The sequence below is a fragment of the Idiotropiscis lumnitzeri genome, chromosome 13 (genome assembly GCF_059441095.1).
Source record: "Idiotropiscis lumnitzeri isolate Australia: NSW breed Sydney's pygmy pipehorse chromosome 13, RoL_Ilum_1.0, whole genome shotgun sequence".
Taxonomy (NCBI): domain Eukaryota; kingdom Metazoa; phylum Chordata; class Actinopteri; order Syngnathiformes; family Syngnathidae; genus Idiotropiscis; species Idiotropiscis lumnitzeri.
In genome coordinates this window covers 20,807,811-20,835,625 of record NC_142403.1, presented here as the reverse complement: position 1 = coordinate 20,835,625, position 27,815 = coordinate 20,807,811, and the positions used below count along the sequence as shown (strand labels likewise).

Below are 27,815 nucleotides of genomic sequence, written 5' to 3'. Positions count from 1 at the left end.
AACTGTACATCATGTTCCAAATGGCTTGCAGTGAAATTAAATCAACTTTTCAGGAGTGAAACCTCGTTCTCGCTTCTGAAGAGGAAAAATGATGACGTATAGCGATTTGGGAGTATTTGATTCATCATTTCAGCCAGAGAGTCAACAACAACAAAAAAGTGTTTATATCGTAGTGATGAGGGACTCGGGTGGAATGATCATCGTTTCGCGGCTCCCTAATGAGTCCGAAGGAACTTTTCCGGATGATGTGGGCTCAGAAACGCTTCCGAGCGAGATGGCCAACGGCCACCTGGTGACCTGCATGACCTCACTTCTTCCTCGTTGACTAAAACTTGTGCCTCAACGACTCCTTGACGGTAGTGGTGGCGCCTCCTGCTGGCCACTTGTGTGCACTGTCGCTACTTTCGTCCACCATGTTGTCCCTCAGTGACTTCCTGTCCTCGCAGGAAGCGCCTCTATGCAACACGACGACAACACTATAAAGATGCTAACACCACGCACGCGACTCCGCCTCTTCTTTTTACACGCACAACATTTTTTGTGGTTGATGACACGCATTATACAAAAACACACTTGCACACGCCGAACCACATTTTTACAAGATCATCCTCTCTCTCAAGCAAGAACACACACTCGTCCAAAGGCGTGACACAATGTAAATGCAAACTCTCTTGAGTTCATTTTGAAATGTATTTTTCGAATTTACAACTAAATATTTCATGGAATAAGAAAAGAAAAGTTTGACGTTTTTACAAGATAAATTGGATTTTTTATTTTTTTTCCTGGTGTGGCAGCAAAACGCTTCCGTAGAAAAGAAAAGAAATCCATCCAACCTCACAAGGCGAACTCCACGCAGGAAAGTCCGGGATGGAACCAGCACCCCTGAACTGTGAGGCGGACGTGCGAACCAGTCGGTCACCGTGCAACCCAAAACTAAAATTTGTAAGTCAATTTTAATACCGCAAATATTCCTTCACGTTATTCAATTTATTGATTGAATTATGAATAAAGTTTTTAAAGGTGGACAAGAGCCAAAGATGGCCCAATTCTCACAAAAACGTTCCGTTTCTTACTTTTTCACCAGGAAACTGAAATTAGTCGCCATTATCTTTTTTATTGATTCATTTTGGAGAAATGAGGAAAGTGACGACATGAAAATTGCATACTTTTAATACTTTACAACTTTATTTCTATAGCGCAATTTACAGCAGAAAATGACCACGCCCCCTTTCACTGATGTCAAAAGCGTTGGCTCTGATCAGTCGCTGAGCCGAGCGATGTCGTTTTGCTCGAGTGTGAGCGGCTTCTGGCGACCAATCTAGTGGACATCAAAATCTTCTGGACAAAAACAACTTTATTTACACTTTCATAACTTCAACAAAGACAATTATTCGGATCATACAGTAAAACGGCACCGCATTTCTTCATGCTGACGATTCGAGCTGAGCGCAAACAAACATTGTTCTGTTTTCGATCCACCAATGATTGGCGGAATGTGGCAAAATGTGGGCGGTGCTTCAAGGTCAACCTTCTGCATTGAACATTTCAAAAGACACAAAGAAAAAGAAAACCGCCCTCAAAAGGAGACGGCTCATCTCAAAGCCAATAAATCCAAATAAATAAAGACAAAGTAGTAAAAACCAGCGATGGGCACGTCCGTTCGTCAGTCATCATGCCGTCGTTCTTTCAGGCCGGCCGGCGTGGACTCGGTCCGTCCGACAGCCAATCGGCGTCAAGGACGTCATTACCGATACCACGGCCAGGATGGGCCCACAGGGGCTGGCCGAAAACAGCGACGGCGTGATGCCTGACGAGCTGACGTGCCTACCGCTGATTAATACTTTGGATTTGCAAAACTTTTTTTTTTTTGGAAGACTTTTGGCTCTTGTTAACCAACGGAGTGTGGCCGCACGTCACAGGGTGAGGTGCGGTTTCCTGTACGTGTGTTCGGTGATGGCCAGGCGGCTGAGGCGGGCGCCGTAGTAGTCCACGATGTAGTCAGAGCCATCCGATGGGCCCACCATCTGGACCGCAACACACACACACACACACACACACACACGTGAGTATGCTGGTATCCGAATGTCAGCACACACGCTAGTTCTGATGTTCGCAAGTGATTGGCACAAGACGGCAGTTAGCATGTTAGCATGTGGCGACGTGGAGCGCTCATCGGCCGCCACTGACCTGCATGGCGATGAGGATGAAGTCCACCAGCGTGCCGATACCGCAGAAGCCCACCGTGCAGAACTTCAGCACACCTGAAGCAAAGGCAGCACCAACTAAATGGCCGCTTCAACTCAAAACCTTTTTTCTTTCTTCACCCGTCCGTGGATGTGTGTCGGTGTGTCGCAGGTGTGTACACGTCTCTACGGATTACGTGCGTTTGTGTGCATGCGACTCAAATTGAAGTTGATAAATGTCTTTCATTTTAATTCATGTCGTATTTTCCTCTTTTTGTGTGTTTGTGTTTGTACCAAGCGCAGGATATCCCAGGTAGAAGCGGTCGGCGCCCAGCCAGCCAAGGAAGAGCGACAAGGCCACCGCCACTTTGTACGAGTAGCCGCTCCTGAAAACACAAAACAACGCACACCGCCTTTTCCTACAAGCCGTGTGCATGCATGGGAAAATGTTGGATGGTGTTGTGTCTCAATTTGAGACAGGAAAAACCCTCACGTCTTTGTGTGTAAGGATGTATGATGGCGTACGTGTACTCACACGTTCCTACAGGGAATGGTTTTGTTAAAGCCCACCTCCTCCCCGCTGAAACGAAATTGCGTCCCGTTGGAAAGTCGACAGGTGACGTTTGGGGCTGGAAGACACTCCACTACTTGCACACACACACACACACACACGCGCACGCACGCACGCACGTGTTAGAAGCTTGGGAGTGTATGGCCTTTTGGGAGGTCGCCATGGCAACAAGGTATCCCGTAAATATGTTGAGGGGGCGCGGTACCGACCCCAGGCGCTGGCATCTCTGCAGTTTTGGGGCTCCTGCGTGACGTCATCGATCTTGGGAGCCTTACACAAATACGTCAGCGCCGTCAAGGAGTCTCAAAACAAAGATCACGTGACAATTTCTCCTTCAAAGCTTTGCGGATGAGCTGATCATTTGAATCGGGTGTGTTGCAACGGTCAGAGATGGGAAACATGCAGGAAAGCGGCCCTCGAGAACCGGAGCTACCACGACCAATGGTTTTCATTTATTCTGTCATACAAATGCGAACTTTTTGTCACCTTCTTTTCTACTGATGCTTCCCAAATTCGAACTACAGTGGGAGAGAAAAAGACTAATATTCCAATTCAACCCATCTGTTCTATCATGTCCCTGGTCAGTCGACGTAACGTCACACTAAAGCTACGCGACATTTTTGTTTTGTTTTCATTTTTGTTTTGTCTGCTCGCAGCCGACGGCTAAGTGAGGCGCTAGTCATTAGCATTAGCTCTGCATCCATCTCCGAGACAAGAAAAGCGAGTTAAGGGAAGGATATTGTCCGAGTCTCAGCTTGTGGCAGCTGCCCACCTCCTCCGCTGCTTCCGCCTCCGCCGCCGCGACAATCATCCACCGAAAAGACTCACAACACAAGAAAAAATACAAAACTGTCCACAAACCGGTGCGCAAACACCGCAACATGGTGGCGGTGGTGACGTCACCAGGCGCCACCTTCCGGGTAAACAGGGAAAACATACTGTCTTCACAAAATGAGCGTTTTCCCTTTTCACTGTCAACATTTCAAGCACGCGTTTTTCCGTATAGCTCGTAAAGGTCAGTGTGGGGTAAATCCTGAAGCGTTACACAATTATAAAAAAAAATAAAATAAAAAGAAAGAAATCGACGAGTGTAATAGCGTCGTTGTGGTTTCTGAAGAGTACCAGTGTTTCCCACAACATCTGAACGCAACATTTAAAGTGATACTGTGGTGAAGCCGCATCAAGTAAGTTTCACATCACTTTCGAGACCAAATCTTCTCAAGTAACTCGCCGCCTCCCTTCTCTTGTCTGAATGGCCAATTTCTACGAGTGCCTTTTCCGCTTGGGAAAAACACAAAACGAGACGTTTGTTTTTGTTTTTTTTTCCTCTTTGGGTGGCGCGTTGCGATAAGGGAGTTAGCATGCTAGCGGCTACCCGACGAAGTTTTGAGTCGACAGAAACTTTTCTTTTCTCCCCAACTTTCACACTTGTGAATGCGCACACTGCCAGAGTTGATGACGTTGTTCGTTTGTGTTGTGTTTTCTTGTGAGTTTTGTTCATTGTTACGTGCACCTGCTGATGGGATTGAGTGACCCCGCCCATCGAAAAAAAAACACTCCAAAAATAACATAAATGCGACGAATACTGTCCAATGTTCGCCAAACACATTGGTCAACTTTGATGATAAGGAGCACTATGAATTTGTTTGTTGAACACTCAGCCCTGCCCTCGTCGACCTTCCCAGTTTCACTTCCGTGAAGGTGAATCAGCGTGCATGCGCAGGTGCGAGTGCGTGTGCGCGCGTGCGCTTTGTTTGGCTGTGCCTGTGTAAAGGCTCGGCCTGCCAACAACTGAAGGAGTTTTCAATTCTTCAAACATCGTTTATGCGTCACACACGAAAGCATATTGCTACCACACTAGTAAAAAATAAATAAATCCAAAATAATCATGATTAATTTCACGTTTTAAACTGATAAAGTTAATTTTACTGCGGTATGTTTCGGTTTTTCTAATGTATTCAATTTCAGGTTTCAACGGAGTAAAATTCTCCTTTTAACATTATGAAGTTCAAGTTTTAAGATGACAAGTGCCACAATTTATGGTGGTGTCATTTTGTTACGTGATCCGTTTCCGTTCCAATGGGATGGGGGTTCACATTTTAATTTTAAATTATTTTAAATTTTTCACATTTTTGTCTCTGTGCGCTCGTAAGGTGCTGCAGCCGTGCACAAATGCAATTTGCATTTATGTTTGGCACAAGCGTGTAAAAGTTTTTAGTGTATTTAAAATAAAACCAAAAACTATACACTATGCTGAATTGCACTAATTCTATAAATACTAAATGAAATACTTCTAAACATATTTCACTTTATTTGGGTATCAATCCATTTTTTTAACGTCGATGGGACTGAAATTATATGAATAAAATTAGAGAAATGTACTACACCAAATTAAAATAATCATGTTGTTGTTTCATGTCGGCACCTGTGGGGCGGAGTCGACTATTTTTTTCTGTGTCCGAAGTTTGAAAAGCAACGCGGTCGATGAATTGTGCTCATCGAACCGCGTGGTGGTCTGTTCTTGCAGAGTCGCACGGAATGCCAGACAAGTCCGGCCCGAGTCCAGTTTGGCCCGCACCCGGGGCGACGTCGCTCGGGGCGATGTCGCCCGGCGAGTGTCGACGGGCGTCGGCGGCCCTGGAGCGTCTGCGGGCCAAGTTGACCGAGAAGGAGGAGTGGCAGCGCCACCTGGGCCGCGTGGTGGCGCTCAAGGAGACGCTGGACAGTCCGCTCTTTGCGCATGTGCTCGTTTTGCAGCGTGCGGTCGCCCACCTCAAGGAGCAGGTGCGCTCGCCCGTACACAACAAAAATTGAAGTGTGCTTGTCCGTGTGTGTGTGTGCGTGCGCGCGATTAGCATTGTTAGCATTTATGAGAGCAAAGCAGTGTGGTTGAGTTCACCACCATGAGACACGTACGTTGCTCGTGTGTCAAATTTTTGCTCTCACCTCAAGGCAAAAAAAGGGAGTAAATGTAAGAATGAAAAAATCCCAAAACAGGTTGGATCTTGTGTGTCTCAAGGCGACATCACATTTGCACCCAACAATTATCACGTACATATGAGATGTGTGGTCACTTTTGCCACATTGAAGGTGTGCGTCTGGACGACGAGGCACGTGTCCCCGTTTGCGTATTAGGCGCAGGCTCGGCCTCGCCAATAAACAACGCTGCTTCCAAATTAAGATAATGGCGGGCTTCATATTGTAAGTGGCGCCAAGGTCGCGGCGAGTGTCGGCGACTCAACGTACTGTAAGTCTATGAAGGCGTCGCCGCCACTTTATTTATGGCCGGCCTCCCCGGCGCCGATCAATCATGCTTTAATACCCGCCGTCCCGCTTTGACAAACGGCTCGGTCGCCTGGACGCTCGCGCCCGCCCGACTACACAAAGTGAGAGGAAAGGTCATTCATACATTACCTGTAAGGAAGGCATTGATTTTTTTTACCCGCGCTCATTACTGCAACTGCAACACGCGCACTTTGTGTGGTTGTGAGTGCGTGTGCATGTCGGTGAATTCGAGTACAATAAATGTGTGTGTCTTTGTTTGCATTGAATGTGCGTGTATTTTTGTTAAATGTTTGTATTTGCAAATGTTTAGATTTTTTTTTGTGGCTTAGTGAGCAAGTGACTGTTGAGTTGAATTTGTACGTGTGGCTCAGATAACGAATGGTTGGATGTGTGTGCGTTTGTGTCAATTGAACACTTTCTGCGCTGCGACACAAATCAGTCCTTCGTCACGTCTTCTTTATCCTCCGTGAGGAGCCGCATCCCATATCGACGATACGATAACACGCGACCAAAATGTTTGCTTTTGGGTGAGCTCGTTCTTTTCATCAGTGAAAAGCGATTTGAGTTTTTTTTCCTTCCTTTCTTGTTCTCCAGTTGAGTACGCCGCTTTCGGAGGACAGCCGTCACTTCGGCTTCTCGCCGGCGAGCGACTTCTCGGTCACCTCGTCACCATCCACGACCGTCCCAACAGACGGCTCGGCCGCGCCCGCCCTCGAGGCCCTGCCCTCGCCTGAACGCCTTCACCGCTGGATCGTGGCTGCGGCGGCGGTGAGAACCAATGTCAGCCCTCAATGGGGCCACGTCATGTGTTAGTGTGTGTTTGCATAAGCGTGTACATTGGTTGGTGTGCGTTTATGTGTGTGTGTGTTAATGTGTTTTTTCATGCTTATGACTGTTTGTGTTAATGTGTGTGTGTGCGCGCTGGATCTCAACGTCAGGGTCGACCCACGCAGCGCGTGCGTCTGACGCGTCCGGAATCGGGGAGTCTCGGCTTCAGCGTGGCGGGCCTTCACCCGGGAAGCGGCCGTCCCGACATCTTCGTCAAACACGTCCAGCCTGGAGGCGTCGCCGACAGGTGACGTGCGTCCAATCGGGGCCTTCTTCTCAATTAGTGGCTTGGCGCCGCGTCTCAATGAGTCGTTCGCTTTCAACTTGCTGCCTCAAATATATCTGCCGTCGGTTGACATCGACGGGTTTGCTGCTTTCAACTCTGTTGCTAACCAAAACCGCAGCACCTCTCGAGACACGTGTTTGACGGCGTTGTGTTGGCGTCGGCAGGGACGGGCATCTGCAGGCACGCGATCAGATCCTGGTGATCAACGGGCGCCCCCTGGAGGCGGGCATGAGTCAGCGTCAGGCGCTGGCTTTGTTGCAGCTGCCCGGCCGCACGGTGGACTTGACGGTCGCCAGGGACCGCCCCCCCGAGGACACGCTGACACCGACGTCACCTTCGTCACGGCCGGGCGCCGCTGACAACATAAACGCCGTAAGACACGTCGACACCAAACACCCGACCACTATTTGATCTCCGAGCAAAACGCACACCCGTGCACGAGAATCTTTACGTTATCAAGAGTCGTTTGTGTTGTTTTTGTCTTTCTCCTATCCCTCCTCTTTTCATCCCCCTCTTTTGCTTCTTGTTCTTCCTCCTTGTGCTAATTTTTCGTCTCACTTTCTGGAGCTCCTCTTGTTCTCCTTTCCTTGCGCCTCCTCTTATTTGTCCTCTGTCTCCTTCTGGTCCTCCTCCTTCTCCTCCTCCCCTTCATCACTGGACGCAAGCAACATGGTGCATGAATGGCATTGTCTAGTCGTTAGCATTGCGCGGCTAACGCTTAGCTCCCCCGAGCGCCGGTGCACTTTTATCTGGGCCTCCGCCGACGTCTCACGCCGAGCTCGGGGGAGGTCACGAGAGCAGACGTGACCTGACGCAATCTTGAGCTCACCGGTCGTGATCTCATTTGTGACGAGAGATTGTGGTGTGAACTCCCCCAAGGCCGAGTGGGCTCACGTGGAGGAGATCCAGCTGCTCAACGACGGTTCGGGTTTGGGCTTCGGCATCGTGGGCGGCAAGAGCGCCGGCGTGGTCGTCCGAACACTGGTCGGGGGCGGCGCGGCTGACAGGGTACGTCGGCGGCGTATGCTTCTTTCCTCTTCCTCTTCTACCCCTCACTCCTCCTTCTTACACGGCGGTCCGATCAGGACGGGCGTCTCCGCACGGGCGACCGCATCCTTCGCATCGGGGCCACGCCCACCGACGGGCTCAGCAGCGACGAGGTGGTCCGGGTGCTGCAGGCATGCGGGAGTCACGTGACCATGGTGGTCGCCAGGGACCACGCTGACCAGAGGCCCAAAGCCCCTCCCCCGCCGCCCGACTCCGCCCCCGTTTCATCTGCTCCCGTGCAGCCCCAACGCCGACCCAGCAAGATGGTGAGCGGACGTGACTTTAATACTTCTTGACTCCTTCCTGCTTTCTGTCTTCTACTTCCCAATTCCTGGCCCATACCTCATTCCTACTTCCTGTCTCATGATGAGCGGACATGACTCCCTACTTCCTTCTTCCTCCTTCCCACCTTCTGGTGAGCATCCCCGTTCCTCCCGTCTCCTTCCTACCTTCTACTTGTTGCGTTCGCCCCCTTCCTGCTGCTTGCTTCCTGCTTTCTACTTCCTGTTTTTCAGCCCAACCTGGACGGCTACGAGATCCACGAGGTTCCGCTCACCAAGAAAGACGGAGAAAGCCTCGGAATCTCCATCATTGGACACAACCCCCTCACGAGTCAAGGTATCCCTCCTCACCGTATCTCCTCCTCCTTTTTCTCCTCTTGTACATTTAGCGCTGTAAAATGTGCAGCAGACAACCTCGTCACAGTTTGGCGAGCTAGCCAGCAGGATCGCGTTGCGTCTTCCTCCTCCTCTTCTATGTTGTTCCTTCTTTTCCGTAACGGAACGTTTTTTTGTCACTGTTGCAGTAGCATCCGGGTCCGTCTCGTCATGACCGTGTTCTCCTTCTCCCGACAGATGCGGTGGGTGTGTTCATCAAGCACGTGGTCCCGGGCAGCGCCGCCCATCACAGCGGGAACATCAGAGTTCAAGACCGACTCATTGCCGTAAGAAGATCACCGGCATGGCGATGACGTCAACATCGTTTTGGCTGCGTCGTCGTCCTAATCACTACTCAGTAGCGCCTTGATATACAAGTTTAGCTTGTTGAGTACCCCGCTCGTAACTCAAAACAATCAATCTCAAATCGATGTATCGCTTTGAAATGAATGCAAACGGAATTTATCAGTGAAGATGCCCCCCCCCAAAAAAAACACCGCAATTCCTTTTTCCACATATTTTTCTCAAAATTGCACTCAGCAGTAGTATAGTAGAAAAGCTGCATACACATTTGTAAATATTTGTCTGATACTTTCTTCTTCTTCTGAAGTGCGCTCGTATCTCAAATTCACGTCTCATTTCTCAAGAAAAAAAAAAAAAAACCAGCCGAAACTTGTCGCGACGTATTCCAACACCGACTCGCTAAGCTGTCGTGGGTGAGGAGGGAACCCCAACACGCCGAAGCGGCGCGGTGAAAGCGTCTTTGTCTTTTGCTCGTTCAGTTGGACGGCGTCAGCCTTCACGGTCTGAGCAACCAACAAGTTGTGGAGGTCATGAAAGGAACTGGACGCACCGTGCTCCTCACGCTCGTCCGCAGGAATAACAACGAAAGGTCCCTGGACAGAGGTAGCCAACACTCATCGCTTGGGAGTGTGTGTGTGTGTGTGTCAGCTGTTTGCGTCATTCCCGACGTTTGTTTGTGGGGGCACACAACCTTTTAGTGCGATTTCTTGTGTTCTTGTATTTGTGTGTTTCAGTGGAGTCTTCTCGTTGGTCACGACGATCATTGGATTTCAAGATGCACGCTGCAGATTTGGACACACACAACACAAGCAACGGTGAGCGCACGCACACACGCGCACGCACACACACGCACGCACGGCACATCATCTAAATACGCAAATGCAAAATGACACAAATACACACGCAAAAATTTGCTACTCAGTCTGCTTGCTTGTCGTGATTGACGCCTCTCACCCCAAAAGCCACAAGATGATAGCAAAGCACTACTTTTGTCTAAATGTAACTCCTCAGTTCCTTGTCACTAACATGTCACAAGACTTGCGAGCGTTTTGCCACACAGCCTTTAGCGTCAAAGTTTGTCGCTGGCAGAAGCCTTGTGTATATTTCTATCCCTAGTTGGTAATGGGCTCGCCAGCCATTAGCGTACGGCGCCGTGCGGATGTACGAGCGTTTTTATTCTTCTCAACGCCAAAGATTAATGACGGCCTGGCCGCGCTTAGCAATGCTAATTTAATCTAAAGCGCTGCCATCTTTTTTTTTTTTTTTTTTTTTTGTGGTGAGCTCAGCAGGAGACTGACATCAGCTTGACATCCAGGTTACCATAGCAACCGCCAATGACCTTAAGCGAAACAGAGCATTTGACACAACACAAAAAAACTGCGCATGCACGTGTGTGTTTTATTTCCCAATGTACAGCCGGTGTGTCTGTTGTTTTGTGTTTCATTTCTTTGTGTTGTTTTCTTGCATGTTTATGCAGCTCCTCAGGCTGCTCTGAAGACCAAGTGGCAGCAGGCTCTGGGGCCAAACTACCAAGTCCTGGTGAGAATGACAACTATAACTATATATATATATATATATATATATATATTTTTTTTTTTTTTTTTTTTTTTTTTATTACATTTTTGTGCATAAATTATTGTGGCCATATGATGAAAAATGTTCTTTTTTTGTTGTTAATGTTTGAGTAAAAACTAGTTTGCGTTTTCTGAATCATTTGTGAAAATGCGTGTGAGCGCCAGCCTTTTTGTGCTTATGGGCCACTCTCATCAAATATTGGCGCAAATGAGCATGGCAAAGTGGCCCCAAAGCCACTTTGCCACTTTATTGCACACAAAAAGGTGAGCAGCGCTGCAGTGTTGGCACAGATGAGATGATAACTTCTGCTAACTTTTCGGTTGGAGTGTAAAATGCTGAAACTTGTCCAACTTGCAAGATGTGGCGAGTGTGGCTCTTTTTTTATGTTCTAACCGTCTGGCGTGGCTGCCATTTCCTTGCCATTGTGCATCGGTTAAGTTGCGCCTTCTTTCAGGTGATCAAGTTGCATCCTGTGATTGAGGATGACGCCCAGCTGCAGAGGTCCTCCAAGGTGACACACGCACACACTTCACCCGATTTCCTCCCGTCGATGGCGTGACGTCACGTGACGCGTTTGGTTTGCGTGCAGCTCCTTCCCGTCCACACGCTTCGCTTGGGCGTGGAGTTGGACTCCTTCGACGGCCACCACTACGTCTCCTGCGTGGTGCCCGGAGGCCCGGTGGACAAAGATGGCATCCTGAAACCGGAGGACGAGTTGCTCGAGGTGAGCGCGCAAAAGTGACTTTCGGTCGGCCAATCGAGTGAGGTCACGGCCAGCAGGGCCTCGATTGACCTTCATTTGCAACCTCACTTTGACTTCAGCGGTGCCTTGAGATACGAGGTACCCGACGTGGACGTTTTGGGGGATTTGAAGTGCCGTTCGACCTGTGACTTGCAAGATACACGTCTAAAAATAATGTATTTTGGAATTGTAAAATAAATACTTGTTGGCTGTGTCCATCACGGGCTTCTAAACGAGCTTCCGCTCTCATGGCTGCACTGCTTCCAGTGCGCATGGTGAACCCCGCCTACTACCGATTGGCTCCGGCACGCCCACCCTTGTGAGCAAAAGCGGCTCGGATCATGACGACGTGATCGAAGCGAATTTAGTTGTTCTGCGGAGCAAAAGCGGGGCCCGCCAATGGCGCGCGTTCAAAAACGTTAACACGGCTGTTTGGGTGTGGCGCGACGTCGAAATGTCCTCTTGTTGCGTTTGCGTTGCAGGTGAACGACATGCCGCTGATCGGGAAGTCTCGTCGGGAGGTGGTCTCCTTCCTCAAAGAGGTTCCCCCACCTTTCACGCTGGTCTGCAGCCGACAGCTGACGTCCGAGTCAGAAGCGGAAAAAGAGTCGGCGCCAGATGGACGCAACGTGGACGACGTATGTCAGCATTTGCAATTGATAATATCGTTTGGAAATAGGGATGGCACATGAATTGCAGTTTTCAGGTGTGGGTTTTGTTTTTTTTTTTGTTTTTTTGGGGGGGGGGGAGCCAAAATTGCTTTTTCCTGTCCGCAAAGAGTCAAAATTTATATTCAAATCCGAAATTGAGCTGCAATTGATTAGAATCGGTTTAAGTTTGTTCATTTTCTGTTCTGTCAATTTGAAGACATGTCCTATTTATAAGTAAGGCAAAGGAAATTCCCTCTTTTTTTTTTTTTTTTTTTAATCATCCGAATGAGCAAAGACGTAATGGTCAGATGAACCGGTTATTATTGTTCGGTTGCTTAGTCGCCGTCGTACATCCTCCTTCAAAGTTGCGGCGATTAAAGTTTGTGTTTGCCAGTTGGAGATGAAGCTGGCCTCGGCGCTCTGCAGCGACGCGAGCTCCACGTGGAACCCAACCGAGCAACGGGAAGTGCAGCAGGTCAGTTCTTCTTGACGAGTCAGCTCCAAATGTAATATTCAACAGAATGTCGTGTTTAGATTCATGGGGTGGAGAACATACTTTATAGAACTTTTTTTTTATCTTCAATGGAAGTATCCAAACAATCGCAACGTTGACGTCCATCTTGAAAAATCAGCATATGCGCTGGCCCCATCCCGTTATTACATAGTTATTAATAATATCGTCCACTTTCTCTCTGTCAATCACTCACTCACTTTAGTTCCTTCTCCCGTCCACTTCCGGATTTGTAATCACGTTGCTCTCACAGCCTGCAGGATGCTATTTTTATTTTTTTTTTTTTTCTAAAGTTGAACTTGTTGCGTAACGAGTATGAAGAAGTTTGCGTACCATTGCTGGCAACGGCGTAATAGAAGTGGAAAATAACCCCCCCCCTGCCCCCCTCTCTACTGAGCGTTTGGAGTTCTGGTCCCAATTGACTGCGAAAAACAAAACATTCCTGTCGTCCCCCTTTTAGGTCCAATGAACCCGAAGCAATCTACGGTGGCGTGTTTCCGCTCTGAACACAATGAACAATCGCATCTGATTCACGGGTGGACAAATTAACACAAGTGTGACGTGCCGGCAGGTGTCGCCAGTGTTGATGGAGCTTGAAGAGGCCGACGCCGAAGAGGAGGAGGGTAGAGGCAGCGAAGAAGAAGAAGAGGAAGGTGGCGAGCTGGCGCTGTGGTCTTCTGAGGTGGACGTGTTGGAACTCGACAAGGAGGCCAGCGGAGGCCTCGGCTTCAGCATCCTGGACTACCAGGTGACATCACTCTACCCCCCCCCACCCACCCCCAACGGCCCCTCCCTCTCTGCACATTCTTTGCTCTTTGTCTGTAGGCAAAGTTTCACCTCCAAGACCCCACCCCCCCTCCTCCACCCTCCTCCCCCAAGATGAGGGGGTGGAGCGAACTCCAGGTGAAGTCCCGGGTGGTGTTCATGCAACACCCGCCTGGGGGGAGTTGAGGGAGGGGCTTGGGAGGGGTGGGGTAGCGAGAGTCTTCCAAATGCTACGTGTCCTCTTTTCGTACGGACACAATTTGAGGGGCACGAATCGCTTGTCAAATGAATCTGCAACATTTCAGGTCATCATTAAAAGGGGCTGTTGAACTTCAAATATTCCAAATCTTCTGATTTCAGCCTCTGAATATTCTCGCGTTTCTCTTGTCTTCCATGAAAGCAGACTGATGATCACTGCAAACTGCTTTTACTTTGAAAAAAAAACCAATATTTTTGCGGATTTTCTGACTGATGTTAATAATTAAAAAACAAACACTGATGCCTCTCTGAAATAAATACGCAGTTTTTTATTATTCGTAATATACGGTTGACTGCTGCTTGCCTGATTAATTGCGATGAATCACATTTTTCAATTTAGATTTTTTTTTTTTAGTATATTCAATTCAAAACTGTTCTAATAGCTTTCTATAATTCTTGAATATGATCTTTGCAGACATTTTTCTTAGAAAAAACTGCCCTCAAGCGCCAACACTCCAGCAGTGTTAGTTTGCAAGGCCCAGTGTTCACTTGAGGACTGTGTTTTCTTCTGAGATGCTAAAAATGTACTGCTAATATGGTACAATATTTGAAAAGTATGCTCGTTATTTTGGAAGTAAATCAAAGTGAGTTCACTGAGCTAATTGTTTTTTTTTAAAAACAATTTGCTTTTAATCTGCTTGATGCTTGGAAATTGTTTCCGCTCACTTTGCAAACGTTTTTGCGGCATTTTTACTTCTGCGTAACATTCTGTGTGCGCCAAAAATTGTTTGTTGCGAACGTGTGCATCTTTTCCTTCCGCTGGATGCGTGTTCCATGCTCGGTGTGTGTTGTAGAAAAGTGCTAAGAATAAGTGCATATGTGTGTGTGTGTTGTTGAGGTCAGGGAGACGTGCGCAAAAAGTGCGCGTAGGACCGGCAACGTTTGAATAGTTTGGCGTGCTAAAGGTCTTTGCAGAAAGTTGGCGTTCCCAAAATGAAGAAGGAGCTCCAGTAGGCGGAGCGTCATCACCTGTAGCCATCTCGCCGCCTCTAAAAATACGAAAAGTTGGCACGCTGAGCCAGGCTCAGCCCGGGCTGCGTTGCCCCGGCTACGCCACCGGGGAACGCCGCCGCCGCCGCCGCGTGTGCACGTGCGCGTTGCAGGAGAGAGAGAGCGCTTATGTGCGTGCGTGTATGCGCCGCTTTAGGCCCGCCGTCCTTCCTTGCCTTCAACTTTGCTCCGGCCCTTCGACCTCGCCGAAAGTTTGCCGCTCGCATCACTTCCTGCCTCGGCTGCAAACTTGTGTGTGCCCGCTAGACAACGCGTTGGTTAACGCGCAACTACACGCCAACACCTCCTCCCATCACAACCGCAGGTGACAAAAGTATTTGCTTTCTTAAGTCCAAGTACAGATACAAGTTTTTAACTTTTTAAATGGACACGCTCAAGTAAATAGCAAAAGATTTGCCTGTCATTTATTTCCGGTCGCCGTTTTTAAGAAAATCTTTGACCTCTTTTCCTCACTTTCAAAATATAGAAGCATATTGCTGCCCTGAGGGATAAAAGTTCAGGTTTTCTGTGAAAACGTTGACGTTAAAATGTTCAAAATTTGACTTTTGCATTTTGCGAAACCAAAAGAAGCAATGAGTTTCTTCTTCTGAAATATTTTTCTTTAATTTAACCCAATGCAAACTTATCACATTCAAATGTGAACTTGATCCTGTTTTAGCACGTCGTCGTGTATTTACGGAAGCAAACTCTTTTGAATTTGTTGTCAAGCTCTTTTTGATGCTTGGTGGTGTGGCAAAAAAAGCACTGTTGTGCCACTTTGACGTCATTTGCAGCCCAGAGCTGAAAACAATTTAGCCAAAGTGATGTTCATGTTTGAGTCTGTTGACTTTTTTAATCAGAGTTGCATGTTGTGATGTCTCTTCTTGCATGAAACGTTTTGACTTTAGATACCCTTAAAAAAAGATGGACCCTTCATCGTTATTTCTTTTTTTTTTTTTTTTTTTTCGGTGACTCCTCCCTAAAGCGCATGTTGATGTTTTTTGGTCTCTGTCTCCCCCTGCTGGTCTTTATTTTTATTTTATTTTTTACTCTTTTCGTTTATTTGACTTAACACTCTTTTTTTTCACCATGTGAACGTTCCAACGTAGTTTTTGTTTGACCAAACTCCAATGTCGTGATTTGGAATAGTTCAGGAATTGGTGATTCCTAACACAGCTCGTTCTGTAGTTGGAGTTTGTTGGCTGTGGGACATGATTTTCGATTGGATTCCTCGTTTCAGCCCCAGATACTCAACTCAACTCAACTGCGAAGTCTATTGTCTTAGAATGTAGATGAACTTCTGTGTTGACGACGAGGTTTCTTTTGTTTGTTTGTTTTCAGGACCCTTTGGACCCCTGCAGCTGCGTGATGGTGATCCGTTCGCTGTTGGCGGGCGGAGCGGCCGAGCACTCCGGCGCTCTTCTTCCCGGCGACCAGTTAGTGTCCGTCAACGGCATCCTTCTGGAGGGCCTGAGCCTGGAGCAGGCCGTCCGCGTCCTCAAGGGGGCGCCGCCCGGCGCCGTTCGGCTGGGCGTGCGGAAACCGCTGGTGGTGAGACGCCCGCCGCCGCCGCCGCATTCCTTCGCTTGTCCTCCGTCTGTTATCCTCACCTGTCCTCGTTCCATCCCTCCTTCTCGTCCATGTCGTTTTCATCCTCTCTGTCAGGCTCTTCATCATCCTCCTCTTCATCACCCCTCCCTCATCATCCTCATTTTGCCTCGAGAAAGAAAAAGAGTTCATCCTCCCTTCCTTTTTTTGTTCATTCCTTCTTACTTCTTTTCTTTTTCTTCCTTCCTTTTTTTACTTCCACCCTTTCTTGCCTTCCCTTTTCTTTTTTCTCTCTGGCCTTTCTTTTTCTTCCCTCCTTTCTTCCTTTTTGCTTTCATCAATGTTTTGCATCCTTTTACATTCCTCATGTTGATCCTTCTTTCTTCCTTCTATGCTTCTTCTTCCTTCCTTCATACTTTTCTTCTTTCCTTCCCCCATGCGTCCTCTTTACTCTGATCTTGTTGAATATCTGGACTTTCTTTCTTTTGTCTGCTGTCGGCGCGATGCACGAGGACCCGTTCCCGCCGGCCCTACTTTGTGAACAAAATCTTGAGTGGGATCCAACCCCAACGTGGTCCTCGGCTGTCCCCGCATCCTTTTCACCTTCCGTCAACCTCCCTCCTCGTTTTTTTTTTTTCCCCCTCCCTCCTCCTCTTCGTCTTCATCCTCCTCGTCTGTCCTTCTCGTCCTCCTCGCACCGCGAGAGAGTCGCTGAGTCAGCGAGATGTCGGGACGCAGCAAAGTGCTCCATCAGCTCTACAACATCGCTGCACTCTTAAGTGGAGTGTTTGGGGGGGGGGGGGGGGGGTTTACTGTCCTGGTCGACGACTACCGCAGTATTAGGTCACCACAGGAAGTGGTTGTGTGCCGTGACTTCCTCTTTGTTTCCCTCTCACGTGTTGCTCGGCAGTGCCAAAAGATTCCCGTGAGAACTCTCAACATGGGTGAGCTTGGATCGGTCGCTACAAATTGATCGGTCCAACCCGAATCTTTTTTGTGGTGGTCGCGATTGAGTGAACGATCGTCCATCATTCTCGACTTGCACGTCACTACAATCGGCTTGAGAGCAACATTTCCCAAAATCAGAGCCAGTCTGTCAAAAAGCTTCGTCGGCTTCGAACTTATGAAAATAACCAATCACTCAAAAAAAACCTTGAAAAAGATTTCTGAGGAAAAATGGAATTAATTTCCCAAATCGTGTGTTGTGTGTCGCTATTTGGCCGCGGCCTCCTCACCTTTTTTGCCGATGTTGTTGAAACGGCATCCCAGCGATCGACGTGTTGTGCAACGTCTTGTCGCTGTCGACTCATCCGCTGGCCCGCCACCTCTTAAAATATTACGAGGGTGGCGTTGGCGCCGTCAAGCCTCGCACGCCTCACCTCCATTAAAGGGTGCACCGGGAAATTATCCTAAGTGTTGTCGTTAACGTGTGCCTCGTAACAACCGTGACGGCAAGTGCTGAGCGTGCGCTTTTCCGCGCTCGACGGGCGACTTCAAAGTCACTCACGCTCGCTCGCTTGCTCACGTGACCTCCTTGCAGGGTTCGGCGGAGGAGGCGGAGCTCACCAGGACCGCCGGCCTTCCGCCGCCCTCCCCAACATCTTTGACCTCTGACCCGACCGAGGAGGAGGGCCGGGAGATGGCGGTGGACGATGACGATGAAGAAGAGAAGGAGACGAGCTGGCCTCCCAGGAAAGCGCCTCCGTCGTGGGACGAGTGGAAGGCGGCGTCCTCTGCCACACAACAGGCCAGTCGACAGCATTTTTCCGACACGTTCGGTTTTTTCCATCAATATCAATCGGACGGAAAAAAAAAATCATGTCTGGGGCTGCAGCAAAACCTCATTTCCATTTCTTTTCTTCCTTTTTTTCAAACTTTTTTCTTGCACTTCTGCTATTCTTCCTTTACTGATTTCTTCTTTTTCTTTGTCGTCTCTCGTTAACACAATTTGGATGCTCGTTTTGCAATGTGTGTTAGCGTGGCGCTAGCGGCCTGGGCGCTTCCGTTACATACGCAACAAGTGCAAAGAAAGTTTACTCGGGGACCCACGAGAGCACAATTTGTGCAGTCGTATGAAGTCGCTGCCGAGCAAAAATTCAGCCAGTTAAAAATAAAACACAAATGAATTTGAAATTATGTATTTAAACAATTTGAATGAAAAAAAAAAAAGGCATCCGATATAATGAGAATCATCCCATTGACATGAAAAAAGGCGCCGACCACAAGATAGCAGCCCGAATGGGCCGCTCAAGCGGAATTACCGGATAGATTCACCTCTTTCCACATGACTAAGACGTCGTCCGAACTGGAACGAATATGCTTCTCGTGTTTCCCTTTCAGACTCGGACAGAAGACGGACAACCTCCTGGTGAGGAGCTTCACCCTTCTTTCGCTTTCCAGCTTGATATAAATATTTGACTTTGATTTTGACACCATAAACTCAACGTGCGTGTGCGCGTGCGCGTGCAGGCCAATATGGGGACACGGATGGCGGCTCGGAAGTCAGCGGAACAGACACGGAGTGAGTCCTCCTTCTTGCTGTCCGTCGTCTTTGTCGCCATCTGTCGGTCATTTTACGAATTGCTCATGATTGTCGTCGCAGTTCCGTCACAATGATTGACGCGGAGAAGCGGAGGAGGCGGAGTCAAGGAGGATTCTCCACTGCCAGAAGAGGGCGCCAGTGAGTAGCGTCAAGCCCCAGAGACACTCATCCTCTGCGCATCACTTGCTCAGTTTGAGTGCGTGTTGTGTGTGTGCGCGCGCGCATGCGTGTGCGTGCGCGTGTATAGGGAGCTTTCCAAGCGCGAGGAGGGTGAGGGTGAGGAAACTCCTCGGTTCAGTCATTGGGGACCTCCCCGGAGGTAAGCGACCCGCCCGAGGCTGACATTTGCACAAAGATGCCGTTTGGGTGACACCTGCGCGTGTGTGCACGTGTGTGCGCACGTGCATGTAGGGTGGAGGTGTATGCCAAGGCGGGTGAGTCGCTGGGCCTGAGCATCGTGGGCGGCCATCACGTCATCAAGCGTCTGAGGAACGGCGAAGAACTCAAGGGAATCTTCATCAAGCAGGTCCTCCGTGGAAGTCCCGCCCACACCACGCGCGCCCTCAAGACCGGAGACAAGATCCTGCAGGTACTTCCCGCTCATGCCGCAAAACACAGACTCGCGCTTTCATCTCCTTCCTTCTCTCTTTTCCGGATTTCTTGTTTGACTTTTTGTTCTCAGTTTTCATTTTTGTCCTCGTCCTCTTTTTTTAATTTCCCTCTGCTTTTGCTTTTTCTGCCTTTTCTTTCTCTTTTCCCTTCTTTTTTTTCATGTTCTTCTTTTTTCGTTGTTCTTGTTCTTTTTTTGTTTCTTGCTTCCTCCTCTTATTCGTTGTCATTGACTTCTTTTTCTTGGCGGACACTTGACACGCTACAGCCCCCAACTGTTTTTGTCTGACCTTCGACCTCGACGACGCACACGGCAACTCACGACCGGCAAGTGACAGCTTCCGCCTCGCTCCAGTGTACTTCCTGAACTTCTGACACGCGAGCATTATCTGCAGCTGACCTGCTTGACTTCCTGGACGGCCAACTAACATGACTTACGCCGGGCCGGTCTACTTCCTGGAAGTGTGACATGGTCCTACTTGTGGACTTGGTCTAACGTGCTTCTTCTGATTATTGCAATACTTAAATCACGCGCTACAGATGAAATGGAATGTAAAATATTTTATTTAGAAATGTTCAATTGCCGACCCCCTATTTTGCTCTAAAAAGTCTGCGCGTGTGCGTGCAGGTGTCGGGTGTGGATCTACGAGCTGCCAGTCACGAAGAGGCGGTCAATGCCATTAAATCAGCTGAGAGTCCGGTCGTCTTCATCGTCCAGAGTCTGTCTGCCAACCCGCGAGTACGGACAAGCGCGCACACACCCACAAACGTGTCTCTGATGAGAAGAATGATTTTCGTGTTTTCGGACTTTTGCTTCTTTGTGCTTTGTGGTCTTATTTTGGTGAAAAGTCCATTTTGATTTTTTTATCGTTTTTGTTTGCGTGTGCGGGCGTACAGATGGCGAGAGGAGCCCCACCCCCTCTGCGGGAGCCGCCCCCTTACAGGCCTCCCGGCCAATCAGAGCAGGAGCTGCCGCAGGCGCCCCAAGGTCCGTCTCAGTCAAATTGATTGTTTTGATGACAAAAAAAAAATGTGAAATTCATTTTAAAATTCAAATACTGTAAATGCACCTGTGTTAAACGTACTCTTTATTGTGAAATTCATTTCATTTTATTATTTACAACTACATTTAATTATTCCCTCGTGAGGCTCAGCGGTTCAGAGAATCAAGGAGTAATTATTTCTTGACAATCAATTAAAAAACAAAAAAAAAGCGGAGCAGAGCTCAAAAAAAGCTCAGCCATCAACTTTGCGTCATTGTCAAAGTGAAAAGACATTTTCAATACTTGCCATTGCGCAATCTTTTGTAAAAAATAACACCCACGCTTGTGGACTGAGCAGCCGTATCATCCATCCGATACCCAAGCCGCTTCTCCTCACGAGGGTCGCCGCGGTGCTGGAGCCTATGCCCGCCGTCATCGGGCAGTAGGCGGGGCTAACATCCTCAACTGGTCGCCAGCCAATCGCAGGGCACACAAAGACGGACATCCTTTCACACTCACGATCACTTCTGAGGACAATTTGGAGTGTTCAATTAACCTGTCACACATGTTTTGGGAATGTGGGAGGAAAACGGAGTACCCAGAGAAAACCCACACAGGCACGGGGAGAAAATGCAAACTACACACTGGAAGGGCGGAGCCGGAATGTTGTTTTTATGACTAAGGCCCGTACAGAGCAAAAAAGGGTCAAGTGCCCAGCTCTGGAAATTGTATTGTTTTTAAAAATCAATTGACAAATACTTTATTTTAATAATGCCATAAAAACCTCATTTGATGGAGGATTCATTGATTATTACAAATGATGTCATATGTACGATCATGAAGAATTATTCATCGAATTTGCATTTATTTTAATTGTATTTGCATGAATGAATCTTCCAATTATTTACTGATCTAAATGAATTAAAATTAGGAAAAAAAAACTAAATGAATACATTTTGGGACAAAACAGCTGAACGAAGGAGGTGGAAATATTTGGTGACCCGACACACTTTCTTCAAGTTGATTGGACGGCAAGTTTTTTGGGGGCGGGATTTAGTTTTCCGAGCAGCGGCTGAGCTCCCGGCCGAGTTTTCAAACCATTTTTTTTCTGTCTTTGCAGGCCTCGTATGAGCTCTTCCCCCCCCCAATTTTTACAAAGTGGACCAGTGGAGTGATTCGATGATGACGCTTTGACTCGCTCAGTTTTGACTTGGGCCGCCTTTGTGGTGGGCTTCGTGGGCGGGGCTTGTGAGAGCTTGACTTCTGCTTGGTTGAGGGGCGGAGCTTCTGAGTGAGTGGGTGCGGTCATTTGAGTGCCGGGCGTGGCCAGTGGAAAGTTGCTGTGATGGCGGCTTCAAATGTCATGTGACCTTTTAGTGGGAATAAAAGAACGGGAGTTTTTCTTTGGTCTTCTTTGTGTACTTTGAAGAATCACGTTGGCTCGTTCCGTTGCCGCCAAAACATGGCCGCTCCAACTTTTTCTTGCGACGCCACTGCAAACGTCCGCAACTCAGTCGGACAAAACCAAAAACATTTCCATTGTCATTTTGTTCGTTGTACTTCCTCGACTCTGTCCCACCACCTTTCCATGCTTCTTCTCTGCTTCCTTCCTTCCTTCCTCTCTTCTTTCTTTCCTTCCTTTCTTCTGCCTGGCTTCTGTCCTTTCTACCCTCCTTTTATATTTCCTTTCTACCATCTTTCATTCCTTCCTTCTTTTTATTTGGCATCCTTCCGTCATGTAAACCTTCCTTCCTTCCCTCCTTTATTATTTTCAAGTGTACAGCTAAAATGTGCTTTCTGACGCCCCAAATTCAACTTGCAAGTGGAGATGGGCCGCCTTCTTTTTCTTCGTCTTCTGTTGTTGTTGTTGCGTGTTGCGGGCAGCAGGGGGTGCTGCTGAGCTACACTTGCTGACGCGGGAGGGGGAGGTTGATGGGAGGCGTGGGAGAGTTAGCAGACCTTGCAAGCGCTATGCCTCACACACACGCACACGCATGCACACGCACAGTCTTTTGTAGACGTTTGGATGTCACGCGTGACGCGAGACCGAAGCATGGAGCATGCTGATGGCAGGTTAGTGCGAGCGTGTGTTTGGAGCACGTTATGTATGCTATGTGCAGTTAGCCCAGATTTGTCGCCAGATTTGATGCACTTGCGAAGGCGGCAAGTTTTGTGAGCAAAAGGAAGTTGACTTTCTAACAAATGTTGCTGGGCCACCTTTGCACCACGCTTGCCTGTTGGCTGTCAGCGCGCTAACGGCCGTGCGTACGCGTAGAGCCTTGGCGTGATCGCTACGGTGACCTGCGGGGGAAGCTGCTGTGCGTGGAGCTGGACAAGGAAGTGGGCGGCGGCCTGGGGCTCAGCCTGGCCGGGAACCGAGACCGCTCCACTCTCAGCGTCTTTGTGGTGGGACTCCGCCCGGGCGGAGCGGCCGCTGCCGACGGCCGAGTGCTCGTGGGGGACGAGCTGCTCCAGGTGATTTGGGGTGTGCGCGTGTGTGTTGTTCGAGTGTCAATGTTTTGTCCAATGTGAGGAACTGTGGGTCTGTTTTTGTTTGCGTGTGTGTGTGTTGTGGTGGATGTTTGTTTTTTGTGTTTGTTGTTTTTGAAGCCTGTACATGCGATTGATGACTTTGCCGCTTTGTTGTCTTTGCGGCAGGTCAACGATCAGGTTCTTTATGGGCGGAGCCACCAGAGCGCCTCGGCCCTGATCAAGAGCTCCGCCTCCAAAGTCAAACTGGTCCTGCTCAGGTAACAAACGCCTTTTGATGATTAAGCGCCCTCGCCGTCACGTTGATATCACGCTGCGTCTCAGGGGCCAAGACGGCGTCCAGCAGATGGCGGTCCCGCCGTTTCCGCCACCCCCCGAGGTAAAGCCGCTTCCTGTTCGGTGGCGACGTCATCTGTGACATCATGTTGGTTTTCCAGGAGTGCGTCTCGCCGCCGTCTTCCGGGGACTCGCTCGTCCCGGCGGAATGGCCACGCCCCCCCGACAGCGACATGCTCCTCCCGCCTTCGGTCAGCCTCTTTTGGAGTTTTCTTCTTTTCCATTTTGGGCTGCTTGACGTGAAGTGCTTTTTAATTTTGACTTTTGGGATGTTGGACTTGTCGTGGTTTGACTGATGCAAATAAGCCCCTCCCACATGACCTGCGTTAGGACGAGGAGGACGCCGTAGTCGTAGGCGAGTTCCACGAGAAGAACGGGGAGGATCCCAGGGACGCGCCGGAGCAGCAGGTAAAATCGGTGCGGCAACGGTAACGCGCACGACGGCCATGTTGACCCCGGGCCGCATTTCTTTACAAGCGCGCCGATTGATTGTTTGATTGTCGATGATTTAAAGAGCGACGAGTCACTCGTCTTGTGCGGAGACGACGACATCGACGGCGCGTCCCCCGACGCAGGCACAGGTAGCCACACGCACCAACGTGCGCGCTTGACGGTTGTCATGGTGAGCAGGCTCGCTTTCCCAACAGGAAGCCCCGCCCCCCGGGACCCGTCGACCTGCCCCGTCCTTCCGGGTCACGAGACCACCTTGGAGATCTGCAAAGGTCGTTCGGGGCTCGGCCTCAGCGTGGTGGGAGGCGCCGACACGCAGCTCGTAACTTAATTTTGCTTCACCTTGACTTTTTTCAATTTACTTTCATTTTTTTATGACCTTTTAAATTTACTTGACCTTTGCTTTAATTTTGATTTTGCTTGAATTTTTTTTCCTTCTGCTTGACGTTTCGTCTGTGTTTTTGTTTTTACTTACATTTGTGCTTTTACTTTCCTTTCCACTTCAGGTTTTTTTCAGTCGCTGACTTTTCTGTACGTTGGCATGGCTTCACTTTGCTTTTTTAAATCTTAATTTTACTTTCATCTTATTTTCACAAAAACATTTATTCGATTTTTTTTTGTACTTTTACTTGACTTGTAATTAAATTTTTACTTGAATTTCAATTTTATTTTAGGTTTCCTTCACTTTTTGAATGACATTTTTACCTGAAATTTTAACTCTTATTTGTCGGCCGAGCTTTTGACTCGACTGACTTGCGTTCGTTGACGTTGGCTTTTTGGCGTTGTCAGCATGCCATCGTGATTCTCGAGGTGTACGAAGAGGGAGCGGCGGCCAAAGATGGCCGCCTGTTGCCGGGCGATCAGATTGTGGAGGTACGCACAAACACTTCCGCAAAAAGAAGACAAAGACGATGACGATGTTGACGCACAGGTGAACGGCGTGGACCTTCGACGGGCATCTCACGCGGAGGCCATCGCGGCGTTGAGGCATCCGTGTTCTAAAGTGGCTGTGAAGGTTCTGCGGGACAGAGCCCGCCACCGCCGTCGTCCCGGCAACCGGCGCCGCGTCGAGCCAAATGTCGGCTCGTCCGGCTCGACCACACGGACGGCATCGTGCGCGCCGGACATCGTCGCCGTGGAGCTGCGCAGGAAGGCCGGGCTAGCCCTCGGCCTCAGTATCGTCGGGAAGAGGTCTGTTGCCGTGGCAACGTGCGCCTCTGCATGCCCGTAATTCACATGACTGGTCGCCCGACATTGCTACTCCTCGTCTGTCTTCTCATTTGTGTTTTCGTGTGTGTTTTTGTGTGCGTGTGCGTGTGCGTGCGTGCGCGCCTGCAGGAGCGGCAGCGGCGTGTTCATCTCGGAGGTGGCGCCCGGGGGTGCCGCTGAGCTGGATGGCCGTCTAATGCAAGGCGATCAGATCCTGTCGGTCAATGGTGAAGACACGGCGCACGCATCCCAGGAAACGGTCGCCGCCATTTTGAAGGTGACTCGCGCGCGTGCGCCCGCGCTCTCGCCGCGGTCGATGATTCACACGTTGACGTATTCTACGATCCCGCAGTACGTTCGAGGCCCCGTCCTGCTAGAGGTCGGCCGACTCAAAGCCGCTTCCTGCAAAGATGCACACGTGAGTTTGACAACGCCGCTGACACCGGCCTCACTTCACACTGAAAAAAAGAAAGACTTGAGTCTGAAAAAGGATGCACGAAGAATCAAAGAGGTCAAAAAGGACCTTTTAAAAGAAAATGTAAGCAAATAATGAAAAGGTTCGAAGAAGAGTCTCACCTCAGTCAGAGGAGTCGTGAACAAGATTCAAAGGAGGGAGATAGAAACAAGTAAAAAGAAAAAGTCTGAAGATTCCATGGAATCGGGATGAGCCACAGAAAGAGTCAAGAAAAGTCAGCGCAGTCTGAAAGGTCTGATTCAAAGCGTGTGAAAAGCAGAGCAAGAAAAAAGTCACAAGTGAGCTGAATCATGCAAAGAGTCGGATGAGAGTCAAAAAAGAAAAGTCGAGAGTCTGAAAGGCGAGCCAGAAAGAATTCTCAACGTTCAAAGGAGTCAGAAAGATTTGAGAAAAGCAAGAGTTACAAAAGCGTCACAACATCATCGTGTGTGTGTGTGAAGATGGATGATGGTGGAAAAGATTCGACAGTTGTGACTCCTCCTCCTGCTATCACATCACAAGAAGAGGAGGCGGACGGCGATGATGATGATGTCACTTCCTGTCCCGCCAAGGACACAAGTAGGTTGATGTTTTTGTTTGTTAGCATGTAAGCCTGCTCGTTGCCATGGTAACGTGAAATGTGCATTGACAGGTGTCCACCTGCGCACGGTGCACATCACCAGGGTAACCTCACGCACACGCGCACGCACACGCAGATATGACCTCATTCGTTCGTTGACTCTGATGCGTGGCCTTGGAAACATGCGCAGGCTGCGGGCGACTCGCTGGGGCTGAGCATCGCAGGGGGGCGGGGCAGCCCTCTGGGGGACGTGCCCGTCTTCATCGCCATGATCCAACACCACGGCGCCGCAGCTAACACGCGGCAACTCAAGGTGCGTGTGTGCGTGCGAGGGTGCTCTTGCGTGTGCGTGTGCGCGATTGTCACGATTCCCGTGTGCGTGTTGAGGTTGGCGACCGAATCGTGAGCATCGACGGCCGATCGCTGGATGCGCTGTCACACGATGACGTCGTCAGCATGCTGAAAGAAACATCCAGAAACGTCTGTTTGCAGGTCTTGCGCGCGCACACACTGATGGAAATGTTTCATTTCTGTGATATTCAAAATGTTTTGTGTGTGTGTGGGGGGGGGGGGGGCGTTTGCTGGCGCACGCTCGTGCATGTGTTCCAGGTGGTAGCGGACACCAACATGGCCGCCATCGTGAGTCAGGTGGAGAATTTGTCCAGCAGCTCCAATTTGTTTCCTCAAGCCGATGCACACCCTGAGCATGTGCACGTACAGTGAGTACACACACACACACACACACACGCGCACGCGCACGTCCACACTCACACACGCTAAACCCCCCCTGGTGCTCTGATTCCCCCAAAACTCAGAGGTGGCGATCGTCGAACGATCATCGTGGAGAAGACGAGCGACAGTTTTGGCTTCAGCATCGTCGGAGGAGTCGGGAGCGCCCACGGAGATCTGCCCATCTACATCAAGTCGGTCTTCAACAAGGTCCTCTTCGTCAGCCATTTATTGAGACATATTTTAAGTCGAAGCCGCCTCCCCAAACCCAAACTCTTCCCCTTGTTGACAATCAGTGCTCTTTGCCATGCTTAGCTAACATGCTCATCTGCGTTTGCATGTGTGTCATCTACGTCAAACCTCAACTGCGTGCGTGTGTGTGTGTGTGTGTCTGTGCGTGTGTGTAGCGTGCGGCAGCAGCAGACGGGCATCCAAAACGCGGCGACCGAGTTTTGTCGGTGAACGGTGAAAGTCTGGATGGAGTCACGCATGACCAGGCCGTTGCCATCTTGAAGAAACACACGGGTGCCGTCACGCTCGAGCTCCTGTCCTAACACACACACACGCACCCCCACACACACACCCCAACACACACACGCACACATCCACACGCTAACCTCAACCCGACCCCTTTTGTGCAGCACTTCAGCTAAATGCCTGGAAGCTAATGCTAGGAGCTCGCCTCTTTTGTCAGGATTGCGAGACGTCAATTGGACGACCAAACACACGATTGTCTTCCATGAACAATTTAATGGTCGTCGTCGATGATGTCCTTCTCACTTGTCACCTTGTAGATCTCCGGAGATGTTTTGAACACGCCACACTCACAATGTTTATGTATTTGACTTGCGTTCAATAAAACCGAAAAACTATTCACACACACACAAAAACATGTTGAGTAGTGCCATGCGTTGTTTTTTTTCTCATACATGTTTTGTGCGTGCGTGCCCGCATAAAATAGCGTCAAAATAAATGGTGAAATGTAAATAAATTAAAGTCAGTTCAAAGCTTTGCATTTCAATTTGTTTGTACAATGTATGTAGAATAAAAATGACTGCTGTCCTGACAACTGGCTTTTTAATTCCTCCACCTTTCTCTTCCTCAGCTCGCTTTTCGGCGGAAAGTCGTTATCATATTTTCCATGAACAGTCCGAAAATGCCGCTCCACATTTCCCTTCTTTGGTAATTGCAATGGTCGACTGGCAAAAAAACAACTCCTCCTCCCATTCCGTATT

The 27,815-nt window shown here is 49.1% G+C and overlaps 2 protein-coding genes across 6 annotated transcripts; one reads left to right on the top strand and one right to left on the bottom strand.

Moving 5' to 3' along the window:
- Window positions 1-1,163: 1,163 nt before the first annotated feature.
- Window positions 1,164-4,151, bottom strand: tm2d1 (TM2 domain containing 1). The gene is made up of 6 exons (XM_088312692.1): window positions 3,495-4,151; window positions 2,964-3,037; window positions 2,719-2,827; window positions 2,478-2,569; window positions 2,188-2,261; window positions 1,164-2,024 (listed from the first exon to the last, which is right to left on the bottom strand). Exons 1-6 carry the CDS (start codon window positions 3,689-3,691, stop codon window positions 1,914-1,916), a joined length of 657 nt encoding a protein of 218 aa, XP_088168818.1. The 5' UTR covers window positions 3,692-4,151; the 3' UTR covers window positions 1,164-1,913.
- Window positions 3,650-27,473, top strand: patj (PATJ crumbs cell polarity complex component). Of its 5 annotated transcripts, XM_088312691.1 has the most exons (44): window positions 3,752-3,938; window positions 5,282-5,538; window positions 6,634-6,807; window positions 6,978-7,114; window positions 7,318-7,525; window positions 8,033-8,161; window positions 8,239-8,466; window positions 8,716-8,818; window positions 9,055-9,143; window positions 9,639-9,762; window positions 9,858-9,974; window positions 10,637-10,698; window positions 11,189-11,245; window positions 11,324-11,458; window positions 11,959-12,114; window positions 12,521-12,601; window positions 13,209-13,385; window positions 15,992-16,201; window positions 17,739-17,945; window positions 18,539-18,566; window positions 18,668-18,719; window positions 18,801-18,878; window positions 18,988-19,059; window positions 19,152-19,329; window positions 19,978-20,088; window positions 20,247-20,337; window positions 22,608-22,807; window positions 22,991-23,082; window positions 23,147-23,201; window positions 23,260-23,349; window positions 23,489-23,566; window positions 23,673-23,739; window positions 23,806-23,930; window positions 24,398-24,481; window positions 24,540-24,799; window positions 24,947-25,094; window positions 25,170-25,235; window positions 25,733-25,850; window positions 25,924-25,955; window positions 26,042-26,164; window positions 26,239-26,343; window positions 26,461-26,570; window positions 26,667-26,790; window positions 26,988-27,473. In XM_088312691.1, the coding sequence occupies exons 2-44, from the start codon at window positions 5,293-5,295 to the stop codon at window positions 27,132-27,134; spliced, it is 5,274 nt and encodes a 1,757-aa protein (XP_088168817.1). In that variant the 5' UTR covers window positions 3,752-3,938; window positions 5,282-5,292; the 3' UTR covers window positions 27,135-27,473. The 5 variants fall into 5 exon arrangements, with proteins under 5 accessions (XP_088168813.1, XP_088168812.1, XP_088168817.1 ...); XM_088312687.1 differs by lacking the exon at window positions 3,752-3,938 and adding an exon at window positions 3,650-3,674 and having other exon boundaries at window positions 23,673-23,930; XM_088312686.1 differs by having other exon boundaries at window positions 3,751-3,938; window positions 23,673-23,930.
- Window positions 27,474-27,815: the final 342 nt, after the last annotated feature.

Bases quoted from the DNA above. Each gene is read 5' to 3' on its own strand.
- patj (XM_088312687.1), top strand. From the start codon at position 5,293: ATGCCAGACAAGTCCGGCCCGAGTCCAGTTTGGCCCGCACCCGGGGCG. The intron at 20,338-22,607 runs GTCCGTCTCAGT...GCGTACGCGTAG, and splicing joins GCTGCCGCAGGCGCCCCAAG to AGCCTTGGCGTGATCGCTAC. The intron at 22,808-22,990 runs GTGATTTGGGGT...TCTTTGCGGCAG, and splicing joins TGGGGGACGAGCTGCTCCAG to GTCAACGATCAGGTTCTTTA.
- tm2d1 (XM_088312692.1), bottom strand. From the start codon at position 3,691: ATGTTTTCCCTGTTTACCCGGAAGGTGGCGCCTGGTGACGTCACCACC. The intron at 2,570-2,718 runs GTGAGTACACGT...TTGTGTTTTCAG, and splicing joins ACCATTCCCTGTAGGAACGT to GAGCGGCTACTCGTACAAAG. The intron at 2,025-2,187 runs GTCAGTGGCGGC...GTTGCGGTCCAG, and splicing joins TCATCCTCATCGCCATGCAG to ATGGTGGGCCCATCGGATGG.